Source organism: Asparagus officinalis, unplaced genomic scaffold (genome assembly GCF_001876935.1).
Source record: "Asparagus officinalis unplaced genomic scaffold, Aspof.V1 AsparagusV1_Un93, whole genome shotgun sequence".
Lineage (NCBI taxonomy): Eukaryota > Viridiplantae > Streptophyta > Magnoliopsida > Asparagales > Asparagaceae > Asparagus > Asparagus officinalis.
In genome coordinates this window covers 270,308-286,897 of record NW_017972359.1, presented here as the reverse complement: position 1 = coordinate 286,897, position 16,590 = coordinate 270,308, and the positions used below count along the sequence as shown (strand labels likewise).

Below are 16,590 nucleotides of genomic sequence, written 5' to 3'. Positions count from 1 at the left end.
AGAGAGTTTAATAAGAATAATTGTGATATGCATGTAGGGTATCATAAAATTAAAGTGATTCTTGTGAAACAAAATGGTCTTGCACTAATTCATCGGGCCCGCTAGGGATGATGTATAACAGGGTAACCATTACATGCCTGAATCAAAGACATTGTTGAAGTAAAGACAAGGTTCATATGTAAAAAAAAAATTCACTCACCTGAGAAATCCATCCTCGGTATCATATTGAATTGATAAAATTACATTAGTTAATATTGTATCGACAACCTCCCATCATACTTGAAACGGACCATAAATTTTAGAATTTAGTTTATTTCATTTCCAATGAGAATTTGTCTTGACTCCGGTTTAGAATTTGTCAGGACTCCAGTTTAGAAAGTTGATAATGGAAATTTTAGATTTGCAGGAGTTTCCCACAGATTTTTTGAATCCCGTTGGATTCTTGATCTATAGAGGATGGGTGTGTCGATGCGTCTGGCTGACTTATGGATTATATACAAAAATACCTTTACCCAAAACCTCAACCCTCATCATTTTTTATCTCAGGGATTGAGGAGGACAACCATCCGGAGAAGAGAAGAAAATGTAGCTAGGTTTCATGTGATTGGGGCTTCTACTTCATTGATTATCAATAGGACCGACATTGATGGCAAAACAATTTTAATATAAGGGACAAAAAGAAACAGGAATTGGCGATTCAACATATTCATATATTTAAAACAATCCAGTGAAAAATTCAAAAGCAGCATAACGACAATGAAACATGACACGTACTACAGACTAATACCTAATAACAGCTCTTAATGCTACAATGTCAAAAATGACAACAGCATGCAGAGATCTTTTAAGACTTAAGTCATGCTTGCCACCCATATCCTCCTGGTTGAGGGGATACACCTTTCGCATAGCTAACCGGTGCACTGGCATAACTTGCCTGAGGAGCCATCGACTGATCATAGGTTACCGGGTTTGCTGCTGGAGGGGCATTGTTAGCATAAGCTGCATCAGTGGGTCCCGCTTGGTAGCCGTAGTTGGCATTAGATGCAGGTTGCTCTCCATAAGCAGCAGGCTGTGTCGCCGGATACTGTCCATAACCACCAGATTGTGCACTTGGCTGGCTGTAGGCCGGAGGTGGTTGCCCACCTTGCACATAGTTTGGAGCAACTTGGCTGCTTGGTTGGGAGTACCCAGATGTCGGCCCATAATTCTGAGCTGATGGGTACGGCTGCTGGGTGGGTCCTCCTGATGGTGGACCATAAGACTGAGGTGCTCCAGTATATGCAGCAGGCTTGCTATAAGGCGGTTGTTGGGCGTAAGTAGCCTGTGGCGTAGGGTTGGCTTGTTGGGGATAAAAGCCTGGCTGCGAGCTGACTGGCTGCTGTTGCTGACCATACATCTGCTGTGTTGGTGCTTGGTTATAGTAGTTGGGGTCATTGTACCCATGTCCTCCATAGCTCTGTTGAGGAGGGCCAGACTGTGGATATGGATTTGGGTGCTGGCTGTAACCTGAAGCTTGAGACTGACCATAGTAGTTCACAGGAGCAGAGTTATGTTGTTGAGTTCCCATGCCATTTCCCTGCCCTTGTGCGTAGTAATCATAGCCACCAGGGGTTTGAGCTGGAACAGCAGGCCTCTGTTCCCATCCTGCGCTAGGATTCCTCAGAGGAGGCTGTTGTGGGTAGCTGCTGGCATTCGACTGGTGAGGATACTGTGTGGTTTGAGACGGGTACGTACCTCTTTGAGGATAATCATAGGCAGTTCCCTGTTGCATTTGGGATTGGCCTGGATGCGGACCACGGGGACCCCATTGAGGTTGCGTGGAAGGACCACGAGGATGATAGCTTTGGGTATGCCCGGCAGAGAAACTTGATGGCCTTCCAGGCATCTGCACGAAAAATACATATAAACTTGAGCTAAACAAAGAACAAAAATGGAGAAACTTTTCAAATAATTTTATGACCCAGTATGATTGTCAGTAAATGGAGCATCTGCAAGAAGATAAATAACGAGACACAAGCACCAACATAAACAAGTTGCAATTACTAGAGAAGCAAAAAAAATACAATTATGCAGAAGTAATTGCATGATTATATGTTAAAACAACAGAAATGAAAACATAACTTATCAAACTAAATGATAAGCTAATAAAGGAACTATTTTCATAAAGTCCGCATATCAAATTTTATCCTAACCTATTATAACACACCACATGCCTCGAAGATTGCTGTGCTTAAAAGTTAGAAAGCTTACATCACAAGTAAAACAACATCAATAATTCAAAAGCACATGTAAGACAACCTGCATCTGATGGAAGCACATGTATTGAAAACAATGAATTGGTAGCAAATAAACAGTTCCTTGCAACTATCCAATCAGGAAGCAAACTAACAGAAGTTTTGTTGCTCAAGTAACAAATATAAACGAATAATTTCACAGAACAGATTTGCATGATGTCGACAAAATTTTTTGTAAAGTCTTCTCAGCTGTTACTCCGATATCAAAAAATTGAATAGATCCAATATCAGTACAAATATAACAGCATCGGTCCTTTCCAAAGGTGATAATAATTACATGTTCCATGGTTTACTATGCATGAATCCTTGATTGAAGTTGTCGCTCAAAGGAGCACAAACATGACAGCAGATAACAAGATAAAGCTGTTGATGCACAGGGATTTTCGCAAGTCATTAAATAAGAATAAGAATAGGAGTTTAAGTCAAATTACAAAAAAGGACAGATTTTGAACACACGAGACATGTGCTTGCAACAAGATCAGGAAGATGTCTGTCCATACAGAACAGTAATCTTTGACATTATTTTGATCATTTGGTGCCAGTATAATTTGTCATATCGAACTACACAAGCAAGGATTTGACCAACAATGGCAATCAATGTGTCCAAATCATGAAAAAGTTAAACACACATGGGGTTGAGTATACATACCACATAAGCAAAGAGAACTATGGCTTCACCATGAATAATGAATGAATAAAGTCTAGAGACACGAGGCAAGCACTGGGCGTTAAAGATCACTAGAACACCAAGGTCATCACTTTGCTTGTATGGACATACTAATTTTTTATTAAAGCAGTCTTACCAACTAGAAAATTTCTGCAATGTGTAAAGCCTGAAATCCCACTTCTGGTAGATGAGTATGAAATAGAGTGAGTTCTTACACCAGGAAACCAGTGCTGACCCCCATGTGAAAGGTAAGCTGCATCTGCATTATACAATCCAACCAACGCCAAATTGGCATCTTCAGCATAATAAACCATGTGTGATTGTCAGGGGATCATGCAAGAATGCAAATAATCTCTCATTTCTCGGGACAACAGAGAACAAGCCACATGCCTATCATCAAGGTGTGTCAAGGTCAATCAATTATTCTTACGGCATGTAATCATTCAATAGAAATTTTTCTACATGGCAGGCAATCATTTCATTCACAAATTGCACCATGGATATACTGCAAATGCAAGGAAATATGTCCACTGAAAAAGTTCCTACTCAACAAGATTATACAGTTGTTGCAAAATATAACATCTGGATCACTCGAGCACTAGTTTCCCAAGAGAGAACTTGATAAGCATTATTTATAATGGATCAAAATTTCAACAACTCATATTTTCTTTCCTATTAATAACCACTTAAAAGATGGCATAAAACATTAAAGAGGACTATATAGTCTACTGAATTTATTCAGGAATCTAAAAGGTATAACTATAGATGATGTTAAGAGAAGTAAAGGCAAAGGTGCATTTATCTAAGGAATTGTGACAAATAGGAAACTATTTCACATTGGAAAACATATTTTTCTTGCAAATATACACTAGCAGCAAAAACTAGAATGAAGTAAAATTACCAGAGTGATATATGCAGCATGTACACAGCTTGTCCCCTAATTCTGTCAGATAGCACTTAAGTAAATACTAAAAGATACAATCTAATTGAAATTTGTGTCCCTTGGCACTCCACGCAAAATCTTATGACAAGCAAAAATGAGGTATAGACATTCAATTAATCCAAATACGTTGTACAAGCACCTCAAATGCTAAATAGAAGATTACTGTTAGCCAAGACAACTGATGGGTTAATGAATATGTAAAATATTGAAGAGGCTCGCCCATATTAAGAGAGAGCACATGAGGTACAGTACATATTTTCACAGCTGAATAAGACTATAAACAAGGTGCAAGAGGTGGAACCATTATCTAGATAAGTAATACTTTACCTTGATCTTGCTGCATGACTTATCTCATCCCAGTGACATATTTCCTCCGCGATGCATACGCTTAAAAAAAATTATATATAATGATGCAAAGCCTCAGGTTAAGGAAATGTTTCCACAACAGATCAACGAACACTACATGTGTCGGAAACTTTATAATGATTGATTTGAAACAACAAAGCAACACTGCCTTAATAAGAAAGATAATTGTCATTTCTGATTTATTGTGAATATAAGAACCTACAATACCTGTATTTAAACGAAAGACTACAAATCTCCACTGGTCTTCTCAAATGAAAACCATTTATCCAACAGCAGCAGTCAAACTCTAATAGAATCAAGCATGAACATCTACCACTACCAATAAAATTTGAAAAATACTAAATGGATGATTTCCGACACTCTGACAGCTACATTTGTGTTATCATTTGCAGGTCAAAAGACTGGAATTATGAGCTCCCTAAAATAGACGCTAATTTAGTTTATGCTCAAGAGCAAATACATAGTAGCATTCTTGCGAAAGAAACAATCAAATGTTTGCATACAAGGATGAAAAGTTATTGACATTTTGCAATCGGCAACTGTACAATGGTGAAAGAAAAATGAAGATTGAAGAATGGCACACAAAGATTTGTTAAACCCACAGGTTGCTATTTCTTCAGAGGAGTCACCCTTATAGTTATCAGACATTTGCATAAGCACTCTATCAGCCTAACAGCCTAGCAAAATGACGTCCAAAAGCATGCAAATCTACTTTACAGTACCTCTTGGCATCAGTAACACTCACAAGCATTATTAACATCAACAACTTAAAGCAAAAAATCAGAAATGAGTCGTATTTCTGATAAAATATAATACTTTGTTAGTGCTTTAAACTAACTGTCAAATTTTCAATCCCATCCTGCTGGCAGAAAACTGACTGGAATCTACCAGACGGTTTTTTTTAACCTCATAAAAGCATAAATACTGATGTATTTAGGTAGAGGCTCTAAATTTTAGCATTCCCTCTAAGAGACAAAGTGCTATCAAGGCTCGCCAGAATTCCAAGTAGTTCAAGGAACAATCAGAGTTCATTCATATTTCAGATAACTAGTATAGTGCATGTGCTTTGCATGAGAGCATACCTGCTTTATTTTATATATTTTCCATTTTTTGTTGGCTACAAAAAAAATAAAATCACTTGTACAATATAAATTATGAACAATTACAATTTTATTTAAATGAATAAATTGTACGATATAAGTGTATATAAATAATTGTATGATCAATTATAGTTTGGATAATTATTATAATTTATTCATAATTTATTAAAATAATTATAATATATTAAATAGTTTTTCTCTTTAAAATATAATAATATTATACTTGGCATAATTATAATACTATTAGTAAATACATTTTTATTTAATAATTAGTTTATTACACTATAAGTAAATAATTTACTAAATTGCATAATTATTAGATTATAGTGTAACTTAATAATTTGAAAATACTATTAAAATCATTATACTATTAATACTATTACAATTACAATAAATGCAAATTCTTTTTCATACTATTATCATATTTTTGAGAGGCTAATAAGCTGTAAGGTAACATGTAGTCCTCCATAAGAGGTGAAACCCAAAGTTATAAGGCATAAGCCTAATGAATTTTTGTTATTTTTAATTATTCTAGAATTATAAATATTATGTGAAGATAAATCAGGGATAAAAATTTTCTATTAAATAACATAATTAAATAATACAATAATAGTGTGACAAAAGGTTTTGAAAAAGTGAGGAAATGTATAATTAATAAGAGGTTATATATAGTTAGTGAATGATTAATTACAAGTAATGACATACTTGAGAATTATCAAAGTTAAAAGGGCAAAAATGGAAATTAAAAGTTTTGACAAGGCAATCCTCTTTTATATGTAGTACAGATATAGATACAAAACATATTATTGTGCTTCCTTTCTCTTATTATCTTTAAAAGCTCTGCTAGCTGAATTTCCAATTATGTCTAGTCTAGAACACATTATTGTGATTCAGTGCTATTATCTTCAAAATTCTGCTGGCTGAATTTCCAATTATGTCCTGCTTGCAGTAAAATGACTAGATGTCACCAGAATATTTTTTTTTACTATATAAAACCAGAAATACAGATACATCAGTCTGAAGCTCTCAAAATAGCACTCCATCTATGAGATGCGTCAGACTTCGTTAGACTTCCAGATGGTTCATGTGAAGCCTGTATTTTTTTCAGAACAGACAGAACTTTCTTTAGTTCAAGAAATAGCTATCCTCTCAATTTTTTATGTTACTCTGTGAGACCCAGCAGCTAGTAGCAAAATATTTGTTAAACAATAGAAACATGAAAGACAACAATGATACAAAATGTACATGACATATTGGTAACTAATATGTGTCAAATACAACACATGCATGTAACAGCCCCCACATGCGCACACCATCTCTCAAGTAAGGAACCCATCTATAAGTTGGCAGATGTTTGAATATTTCTTCAAAACAATAAAATATTTAACGCAGATACTAAGTCACAGCAAACCAATATAACAGTAAAACAAATATACCTGGTTCATGACTTCCATGATCATTATTTTTGCCGATTCAATTTGTTTTTTGTTTCCAGTTATGCGTACTGTTCTTTCCTTGGAAAGATCACCCTCAGGAAGATGTTGTGGTATAATCTACGGAATATTGAGATAAGATTACTAGGTAAAGTGTTACTAGGTAAAGTGTTACAAGCTACAATCTGCAAGAATAACAAGAGACTGTTTTCTTGCTTAAATGAATCATTCAAAGTCAATCTTACCTGGATACGAGCTTGTGACTTAGTTTGCAAGGTTTTAATGGTCTCACCACCTTTTCCAATTATCACTCCCACCTGGACAATAAAATCCTTAGTAAGTAAAAGCAGAGAGTAATAATGATAAGCAGACAAAATTCACCTTTTCATTTGGGACTTGCATCTCATGCACCTCAGAACTAGATTGTGCAGCACCGAATCCCCGGGCAACTAATGCAGGAGAACCTCCTGCAACAGCCTAAAGGCATAAACCACAATTAGAAATTGCATGGACATAACCCAACAACAATCAGAGATAAAAGCGAAGTAGTCTGTAAGAGAAACATGCAAGTATTAGACGACAATTAGATTCTCATAGTCAATAAACCTCAGCTATGACATCCTTTATCATTTGTTCCGCCTTATTGATATTTTCTAGAGTTCCAATTAGTTCAACGGGTCGTGAAGATGAACTCGGATCAGCTTCAGCATCTCTTGTTATTTGAATTCTTGCCCCTGAATTGCTTTGCAATAGCCTGATTGTCTCCCCTGCTTTACCAATAAGGGCACCCACCTGTATAAGAGGTACAATTCATAATCAGAGGAAACATAATGCAACTTCATGTACCGAAGCATGAAAAATATAAGAAAAATTAAAAATTCACTGCAGCCAGAAGCTACCACATTATTTTAAGTTCTGAAATGCAATATGAATCTGTTGTAACCTCTTTTATCTTTTTTTTTTGGGTTCTTTTATATTCATCAAAGTTTGCATGTTGCAGCATCATAGGGACCATTCATAGGATCCCACTGGCATATCTCAGGCATCTGTTAACATATGAAATTTTTGGAGGTTTTTCCAACATAATTATAGCTATTCTTTAGCTTCTGTTCACTTCAAAGTGTTACCCGAAAGAAACGTTTCAATGGCAAATAAGTAAAATCAGCAAAGCAGATAAAATCTTAACAACACGGTGGCAAGCTTTCTGCCAACTTGTGATTGGTATTGATCTCCTTCAAATCAAAAACCACCTCTTGTCCATTGTTATGTTCAACGAACTCCCAAGGATTTTGCACATTTTGCTAGTAAATAATAAACCGCAAGTTCAACATATTTCAGGTAAATATCTTAGTCTTGATGGAGTTCAGGTTTAATTCAACTTGCTATTGTTAAAAGAAAGCTAAAGCATAACATTACTAAGTAGCACTAAACAAGAAGGCTTAAAAGAACAGGTGTTAGTTACCAAGTGGATAAAAAGGCAGGATCCTAAACTACAACAGAGAAAAATTAGAAAGTAGGTACAAAGATAATTATTCTTAGTTGTTAAATACACAAAATTCTATGGCAACACGCAGGATGCTCACTTGAAAGTTATGCAAAATAAGCAAAAATTAATCCCAAAGATTTGTTTGTCAACTCTTAGATGGAAGCCTGGAATAACTTCACTAACGTGAATTTCACATGTTAACACACTGGACCAATAAGTTAAAAGAAGTGGGGGAAAGTTGTATAATCAAGCACCTTACTGTTAGGGATTTCAATTTTTCGTGAGCTGTCTTGTTCTGCAGAAGGAAGAGTTCCTGGTTGAGCAACATCTTCAGCAGATTTTTGAACAGTTTCAACAGATCCAGGCTCAACATTCTCTGTGTAAGGAAGCTGGCCATTCGCCAGGGATGGATCTTCTTCTTTCTGAACAACTTGACTTCCCTCTACACCTAAGTAAAGCAAAAAAGCAATGGATATAAAAAATTTGCCCAGTTGAAAAGTAAAAAAAAAAATTGTGAGGTGTCCTGTTGCAGAAGGTTCCCTGCACTAGCTGCCCATGGTTTTGGTGCTGCACAATCTGGTTCTGAGGGGCATGAAATGCCAGTAAAATATTTCTTTTGTGAAGTGTCCTGTTACAAGCTCCCTCTGCTTTTATTTATTAAAATTTTTAATATACAGTCGGAGGCGATTATTGGAAAAGGCGGTGAAACCATTAAAACCTTGCAACCTAAGTCACAAGCTCGTATCAAGTTAATATTGAGTTCACAGGGTTTATTTAATACTATATACAACTTCAATAAGCATGATGAGTTCATTGCTTGTACACACATGAAGCCGTATACAGACTAACTCATGTTCTCCAAACCCACAACGCCAGTAGCAGGGGTAAGCTAAGAAAGCTCGAAACTACTACTTAATACAGATAATTTCAATTATTAACATTGTAAAGAGATTATTGAAGTACATTATAATGTTCGCTTAATGGACTGTGGCTCAAATTAAACATTAAACAGAAATAAAAAAGAGCCAGAGGAAACATGCGGGGATATTGTTTAGAAATGTGGGCTTATTTGGCTAGTTATGATGCCAAGAAGAGAAATGAGTAACATTAGTACATCAGCTAATTCTCAGAGTTAAGTACTAGCATGCATGTTTCATGAAATGTGATTTAGAACACAGAAAAGAATTCCAAATGCCTAACATAGAAATCATAGATGAACAATAATAGAGAAGGAGGGCATCAAAGAAACAATAATCAAAACACAATGTAAATCTTCTGAAATTTCTGTCCACCCTATGATTAATTATGGATGACACCAAAACAAAATAGCAAGATCCCATCTTCTGATGTAGCTTAATGTCCGCATCAGATCCTTAAATAAACCAAATGAATAAATAAGCATCAAATCTTTAAAAAAGAATACTTAATCAAAACCCTAATCAAGTATCCAAGAATAGCAAGGAGATGAAATGAAACAGATCAGCTGAAGAAATTACCCAATCCATCGACACCTCCACCCTCAACTCGCTGCCTCTTAGAATCGCCAGCATCCTCAGGCTCCACAACCTTCGTCTCATTCCCATCCTTCTTCTCGCTCGCTTTGACATCGCCGTCTTCTTCCTCCTCCTCCTTCTCGTCTTCGCCTTTGATATCCTCCAACTTCCTCTTATGATCTGAGGCCAACGGAACGGCGTCGCTCGTCTCCGATGGCTCAGCAGAGACGACATCTTTCGGTCCTTTTACCTCTTCCTCTTCATGAGGAGCTTCGGTAGGTTTGTTTAGGGTTGGCTCTTCTGGAGGCGGGATCGCTGATTCCGCCACCGGAGAGGTCTCTACCGCTGTTGTAGTCGGTGTTGCTGTTTCTTCCGCCATTGGAGAGAGCTTTGGTTTTGGGAGGGAGATGGAAAGATGTTTGGGGCTAGGGTTAGGGTTTTAGATTTGTGGGGTTAATATCGTATCGTATGTGATCGGTGAAATTGGGTACTCCCCCCCTATATGTACCTTATTACGTCCCAACATTTTGTATTAGTCCCACATATTATTGAAATTGCTGCCAAGTCCCCGTGGGTAACTAGCCACAGTTAATGAGGGGACAAATTTTCAAAACGGTCATCTTTGGATTTTTAATCCCAAAAAAAGATCCGTTTTCAACTTATTTTCAGAAACCAACCTGGTTTCAGCCTCATCACTGAAATCAGGTCGGTTTCTGAAAAAAAAATCCCTAAACTTCACGGGAGTTCAACTCCCGTGAAGTTTCATAGTTCAAAAATTTTTTTTTAGAATTTTTGAACTATGAAATTTCACGGGAGTTGAATTCCCGTGAAGTTTAGTAAAGCTTACTAAACTTCACGGGAGTTCAACTCCCGTGAAGCTTCGAAATTTTTTTTCAAAAACCGACCTGGTTTCAGCGCTGAGGCTGAAACCAGGTCGGTTTCTGAAATTAAGTTGAAAACGGGTCTTTTTGTGATTAAAAGTGTAAACGGAATTGTTTTGAAAATTCCTCTATAAATGAGGTGAAATTTCCTTCCAAACTAACTTTTCGGCAGAGCTTACCCACCGTACCCTTCTCTTCTAGTTAATTGAAACACAAACCTGGGTCGAAGTGGTTTAAACGCAAACCAAAACAAACTCAACTTTGAACTACTTTCTTCTCCAATTGATACCCATGCATTGTCCCCTAAGCTATTTACAACTAACGGCTCCTCTCCAAGACTTTGAAAATCCTCAAGGTTGTGTTTGGATTCGAGGATTTGATTTCAAATTCCAGAATTTAATTCTAAAATTTGAAATCCAGAATTTCAAATTCAAATCCTTCGTTTGGGAAACATCCAAATTTGAATTTCAGAATTCAATTTGAAATTCATGTTTGGCAAACTTTAGAATTTCAATTTTAAAAATTTCAATTGGATTGTTTGCCAACTAGTAGAATTCTAATTTCTAAACTAAAATTGTAGCTCGAAGATAATTTAGAAATAAAATACTTAAATTACATAAGGTTTGCATCGAAATTGGTGGAAATAAATACCTCAAATAGTATATCACATATCCAACTAACTTGACATCTAGATAAAATACATTAAAATCTCAAATACAGTAATGTCAGTACTACGTTGACCTAATAATCACCATAAAAATAACTGATATCATTCATCAATAAAATTTTGTAAACTCGTCCACCACTAACCAAAACAATAAATAAAATAGAAACTTTAAATATTGCATATAACATTCAACAAACTAGAGATCCAAAATATCCAACAAATACAAACCAACAAAAGTTAATATTTCGTCATTACACATTGTCATGCTTAAGTTGCTCTCGCATTACTTTAAGATTTTTACATCTGATTCAAATGAGAGTTTCTTTCTAATGCTTATACACTTTCACTTTGTATTTCTTTTGTAGTTTTCTCCCATCGGTTCAGAAAGTCTTGCTTTGTGAGTTCTTGAATCACCTGAAACAATAACAAGAAGACCAAATCAGCTCCATTCTTAAAGACCATGCAGACTTCCAACATCAGAAGAAGGCAATGGTGTTAGCTCCACAGAAGTTTGAGATGCTAATGAGATGTCAGTCTATAGAAGATACTATCAGTTCTCATTAAGCACAGTTTATTAATAATCACATTTTATTACAATTTTATACCTTCATTATCTATTTTATATAAATAAATATACCACTAATAATTGTTTTTATTTTTAATTATAGGTTATTGAAGAATAAATCCTAAAAATCTCATCTCTCAACAAAGGCCCTTGAGTAAATAAAGAAATAAGATAAATTCAAGAAGCCAAAGTGAAATATTTGAATTTTAAAAGGCCCAAAGCCCATCAAAAAAATGACTACACCAAAGAGTTGGAATGGACTTTGATGCAAAAAGTTGGAATGAATGGACTTGGATGCAAAGATTACAAGAATGGACTTGATAAGCTGCAGCTTTGATATTTTTTGCTATGGAGACCGGACCTGCTGATGAGATGGGGATTTTTATTTTTTTTCTCATGGACCGAATTCAATTGGAGCTCTCATATGGGTCGGACTGTGCAGAGTTGATCAAAGGCCGGACTTGCTTTTTGATTTTTATCAAATGAATCATTGTGGACCGGTTGTTGGATGCAAACATCAATGGGCCCGTTGCAGCTGGCCTTTGAATGGGCCAAAGAAATGGATTTTGATTTTCAAAAGAAAATCAAAATGAATCATATGCCATTGGATTGCTTCATGACCGGACTTGGGCATATGGACCGGACTTCACTTTGCTGCTGCAACTTGATTTATTTTTGGATTTTGATTTTCTTTTGAAAATCAAATAAATCATATGGGCCTCTTATGTTGGGCTAGAGAAGAACAAAAAGCAAATTCAAATATGGAGATTGTTGCTTGGGGCTCAAGACAAATCCAATGGCTCATATTCATTGAAGATTACTATAAATAGGGGTAGAGAGTGAGGGGTTAATGGTGTGAAAAATTTTGTAACTCCTTTTGGAGAGGAGGGCTACTCTTAATTGAGAATGTCTTCCAAAAATTGTAACTTTAGTTACAATTAATAAAAATAATTTTTCTCCTCTTTAAATTTGTTCTTTCTCCTCTTTGTTGAATGATGAGGATGGAGATGAAGAGCAATTTGAAGGTTTGCATTTCTTTTCTCTTTTATTTCTTTTTAGTAATTTCTTTATTATTGCTTATTAGTTAGATTTAAATTCATGCTTGTAGTGTAGATTTATTTTCTTATCTTTTATTTCTTTTTGCACTTTAATTTGTAGAATAGATTTATTTTCTTGCATTTAATTTTTGTAATGTATTTTGTAGTTTAGATTTTTATTTTCTTTGTAGTTAGATTTATTTCTTGTTCATAGTTTAGATTTTTCTTTTCTTTTTATTTTTGTAATTAGTTCTTTTTCTTGTTTTTATTTCTTAAAGATGTGAATTTAATTCTTGTAGGAAGTTTAGAATTATATGAAACTAGTCTAATTTCCTTTATATTGTATGAATTATTCTCTTGCACTTAAAATGTTCATGTTTAGGATAATCAACTAGAGAACTAATCGGTAGAAGAAGAATTTGATAATCTATGCTTATCTTAAATGGTTTGATAGGTTATGCTTATGAATTCTAGGATTATTATCATGTTGTTGTTCTTATCATGAATAGTAATTTTGACTTAGATGATAATTTGATAGGTTACACTTTTCTTAAATGGTTTGATAATCTATGCTTAATAAATCTAAGTTAAAATATGATAAAAAGAGAATAGTTTATATTTTGTAATTGAAATTGGTTAGTGGATTATATTCTAGATTTCTTACCTCTTTTGAATCCTCCATCTTGACTTTCTTAAATTTTCTTTTCATTCTTAGTTTTATTTCTCGATTTTATTAATTCATATTTTTTGCCTTGTGATTTCATTTATTCTTTGATTCTTTCTTCTCTAAAATTCAATTTATTATCTCTTGCACATAAATCAAAACAACCACTCATCATAATCACACTTATTCTTTATTCCTAATTATCACGCACAAAACATAAGAACCATTTCTAATAATCTCTTAAAATCACCTTCCTCGTGGGATCGATATTTTTTATACTATAACTTGATAAATTGTGCACTTGCAATTTTGGTACATAATTATGCCGCATCAAGCTTTTGGCGCCATTGTCGGGGAAGGTGCTAAAATAGGATTTTATTAATTTGGTTCTTTAACTTGTGTATTTTTCTTGTGAAGGAACCGCTTGGAGCTTGAAAATCTTGGATTGAAGATCAAGAATTTGGAGCATTGCTTTCGGGTAAGTCATCTTTCTAGTTTTCAATTCCACCCTCTTTAGATAGCTTCACAATTAGAGACGATTAGGATTTAAAAAAAAAGATTTTATTTTTGTTGACCATAATAAAATTCATCTTTCACTTGGACATTAACTAACAAGATAATAAACTCAAACAATTTTCCCCCTTCTTACATTTGATTGTTGTTGGCCATAATTAAAAAAAAGATTTTCTTTTTATCATCCTTTTTAGTCGTTTTTAATTTCTAGGGTTGCATTTCATATAGTGTATGAATTCACCAAAGTGATTGTAGCACTTGATTTGACACACACTTAAAACATTCTTAAGGGCAAAACCCCAATCAAGATAAGGTAAGGGATTTCATCACCCTTTCCTTAGCCCACAAATCACTAATTCCTCACTTCACAAACCCAAGCCTTCTAAAACTCATTAGACGTTGGCCCCTAAGGATTCGAGCTCAATAAGGAACAAGAAATCCTTAAGTGAACGGTTTAAGTTTTCTCAGAATAGTTGGTGTCTAAGGCAAGGTTTAGGGGTTGCGTAAAGCGCTCCGCAAGGAAAGAGGTACTTAATTGATCTTTGATCACCCTCTAGTACTATCCTTACCTGGCTAACTACCTGGGTAAAACTTTGATCTTTTCACTGTAGGATGTAGGAGTTTTTGGTTAGGAGCTGGTCTAGTTGAGTTAGGCTAAACCCTAGAGTTAGAGTTGATTAAAAAGTGATTGCCTTGATTTGTTTTAGTTAGGATTTTTCTTTTTCTTTATCTTCTCATATAAAAAAAACTAATTTTCTTTCTTTCTTTCCTTTAAAAAAAACTAATTTTATTTCTTTCTTTAAAAAAAAATTTTGTTTTGGTGTATGCAATTTTGGGTTCGGGATAATTTTCATCGCTTAATCCGTGTTGAACCAATCCAAGAAATGGCAAATCAACTAGTTCTTCAGGATATATGTTACCCCACCAGAAATGCAATTCCATCTTGCATAAGACTCCCCGAAGTAAATGGAGCAAATTTCGAGCTTAGACCGCATTTCATAAACATGCTTCCCAAATTCCTAGGTAATGAAACGGAAGATGCATATATATTTATCTCGGAATTTGAGGAAGTATGTATTGTGATTAAAATGAGGGAATTAACTGAAGATGCGATTAAGCTTAGATTTATTCCATTTGTTCTTAAGGACAAAGCTAAAAAATGGCTGTACAACTTACCGATAAATTCCATCTCAACTTGGGAGGAATTTGTCACCGTTTTTCTCAAGAAATTTTTCCCTATTCACAAAACGGTAAAGCTTAGGAACAGCATTCAGAATTTCAAAATTGTCCCGGGAGAGCCATTCTGGAAATACTTTGACCGATTTAAAGATCTTTTAATCCAATGTCCTCATCACGGTCTAGAAAAATGGCGACTGTGCCAAGTCATATATGAAGGATTGGACTATTCTTCAAAAACATCTTTAGAATCGATGTGTCAGGGAGATTTTATGAGAAAAACGCAGATGAAGCTTGGGAATTTCTAAAAAGTTTATCCGAGAAAACAATGCAGTGGGAAAACTGTGATGACAGTGTTTCATATGTTCCCCAATCTAAGTCTAGTGGTTTATCCCTGGAGTCAAACATTACTTCTGAAGCAAAGATGGCGACGATTATGCGGAGGTTAGAAGCCTTAGAAGTTAAGGAACGAGCTCCGGCACAAATCAATCATATTTCTGCCCCGGGATGTCATAACTGTCAGTCTCCTACCCACGTATCAGAGGAATGTCCTCTTCTAGGAAACAACCATGCTTTAGAACAGATGAACGATGCATTCCAGCGCCCTAGAAATGATCCATTTTCTCCAACCTACAATCCAGGTTGGAGAAATCATCCCAACTTTGCTTGGAACCAAGGAAACTCTCCCGGAAATCAAAACTTCATTCCTGCGTCAAACCCGCAATTCCCGAGGGGAAACGCTATCCCGTTCAATACACCGAATAATTTTTCTAACCCATCTTTTCCAAACCAACATCCTCATCCTCACCAGCCTACAAATCCTTCAAATTCTGACCATGACAAACGTTTAAGTGTCTTAGAAAAGGGTTTAGAAGCTATGATCAAAGCTTCTACACAAACTACCAACATGTTGACCCAATCATCCACCACTCTAAATTCATTCATGCAAACCACCGGCCAAGTGCTCAACTCGAACACTCAAGCCATAGCCCGGTTAGAAACCCAACTTGGGCAACTAGCCGATGCCGTGGGTGAGAGAGAAAAAGGAAAATTCTCTAGTCAACCTGTTGCAAACCCTAAAGACACTGGATCTAGTTCCAACAATCCAGCTCAACTGAATGCAATTCACACTCTGAGATCAGGAAAACAAATAGACAATCAGGTTAGAATGCCACCGGATCAAACCCCTTCTCCCATCCAACACACTCCTTCCAATGAAGCAATTCCTTCCGATGACCAAAATGCTGAACTTGAGATTGAGCCTGATCTAGATAGGTATAGGCCCGTTGCCCCCTTTCCAGATAG

General features: G+C 35.6%; 1 protein-coding gene across 3 annotated transcripts; it reads right to left on the bottom strand.

Annotated features, from left to right (window-relative positions):
• Positions 1-675: 675 nt before the first annotated feature.
• On the bottom strand, positions 676-10,265 carry LOC109827217 (far upstream element-binding protein 1-like). 3 transcript variants are annotated; one of them, XM_020394183.1, is made up of 9 exons: positions 9,786-10,265; positions 8,544-8,737; positions 7,410-7,595; positions 7,185-7,280; positions 7,049-7,120; positions 6,807-6,923; positions 3,177-3,220; positions 1,735-1,885; positions 1,439-1,644 (listed from the first exon to the last, which is right to left on the bottom strand). In XM_020394183.1, the coding sequence occupies exons 1-9, from the start codon at positions 10,159-10,161 to the stop codon at positions 1,534-1,536; spliced, it is 1,347 nt and encodes a 448-aa protein (XP_020249772.1). In that variant the 5' UTR covers positions 10,162-10,265; the 3' UTR covers positions 1,439-1,533. The 3 variants fall into 3 exon arrangements, with proteins under 3 accessions (XP_020249771.1, XP_020249770.1, XP_020249772.1); XM_020394182.1 differs by lacking the exon at positions 3,177-3,220 and having other exon boundaries at positions 676-1,644; positions 9,786-10,264; XM_020394181.1 differs by lacking the exon at positions 3,177-3,220 and having other exon boundaries at positions 676-1,885; positions 9,786-10,264.
• Positions 10,266-16,590: the final 6,325 nt, after the last annotated feature.

What these genes read in the sequence shown, in the direction of transcription:
- LOC109827217 (XM_020394181.1), bottom strand. Translation starts at nt 10,161, where the DNA reads ATGGCGGAAGAAACAGCAACACCGACTACAACAGCGGTAGAGACCTCT. An exon ending in TGGAGGTGTCGATGGATTGG is followed by an intron (nt 8,738 to 9,785) that starts GTAATTTCTTCA and finishes TGCTTTACTTAG; the next exon opens with GTGTAGAGGGAAGTCAAGTT. An exon ending in TCATGGAAGTCATGAACCAG is followed by an intron (nt 1,886 to 6,806) that starts GTATATTTGTTT and finishes TTTTTCGTGCAG; the next exon opens with ATGCCTGGAAGGCCATCAAG.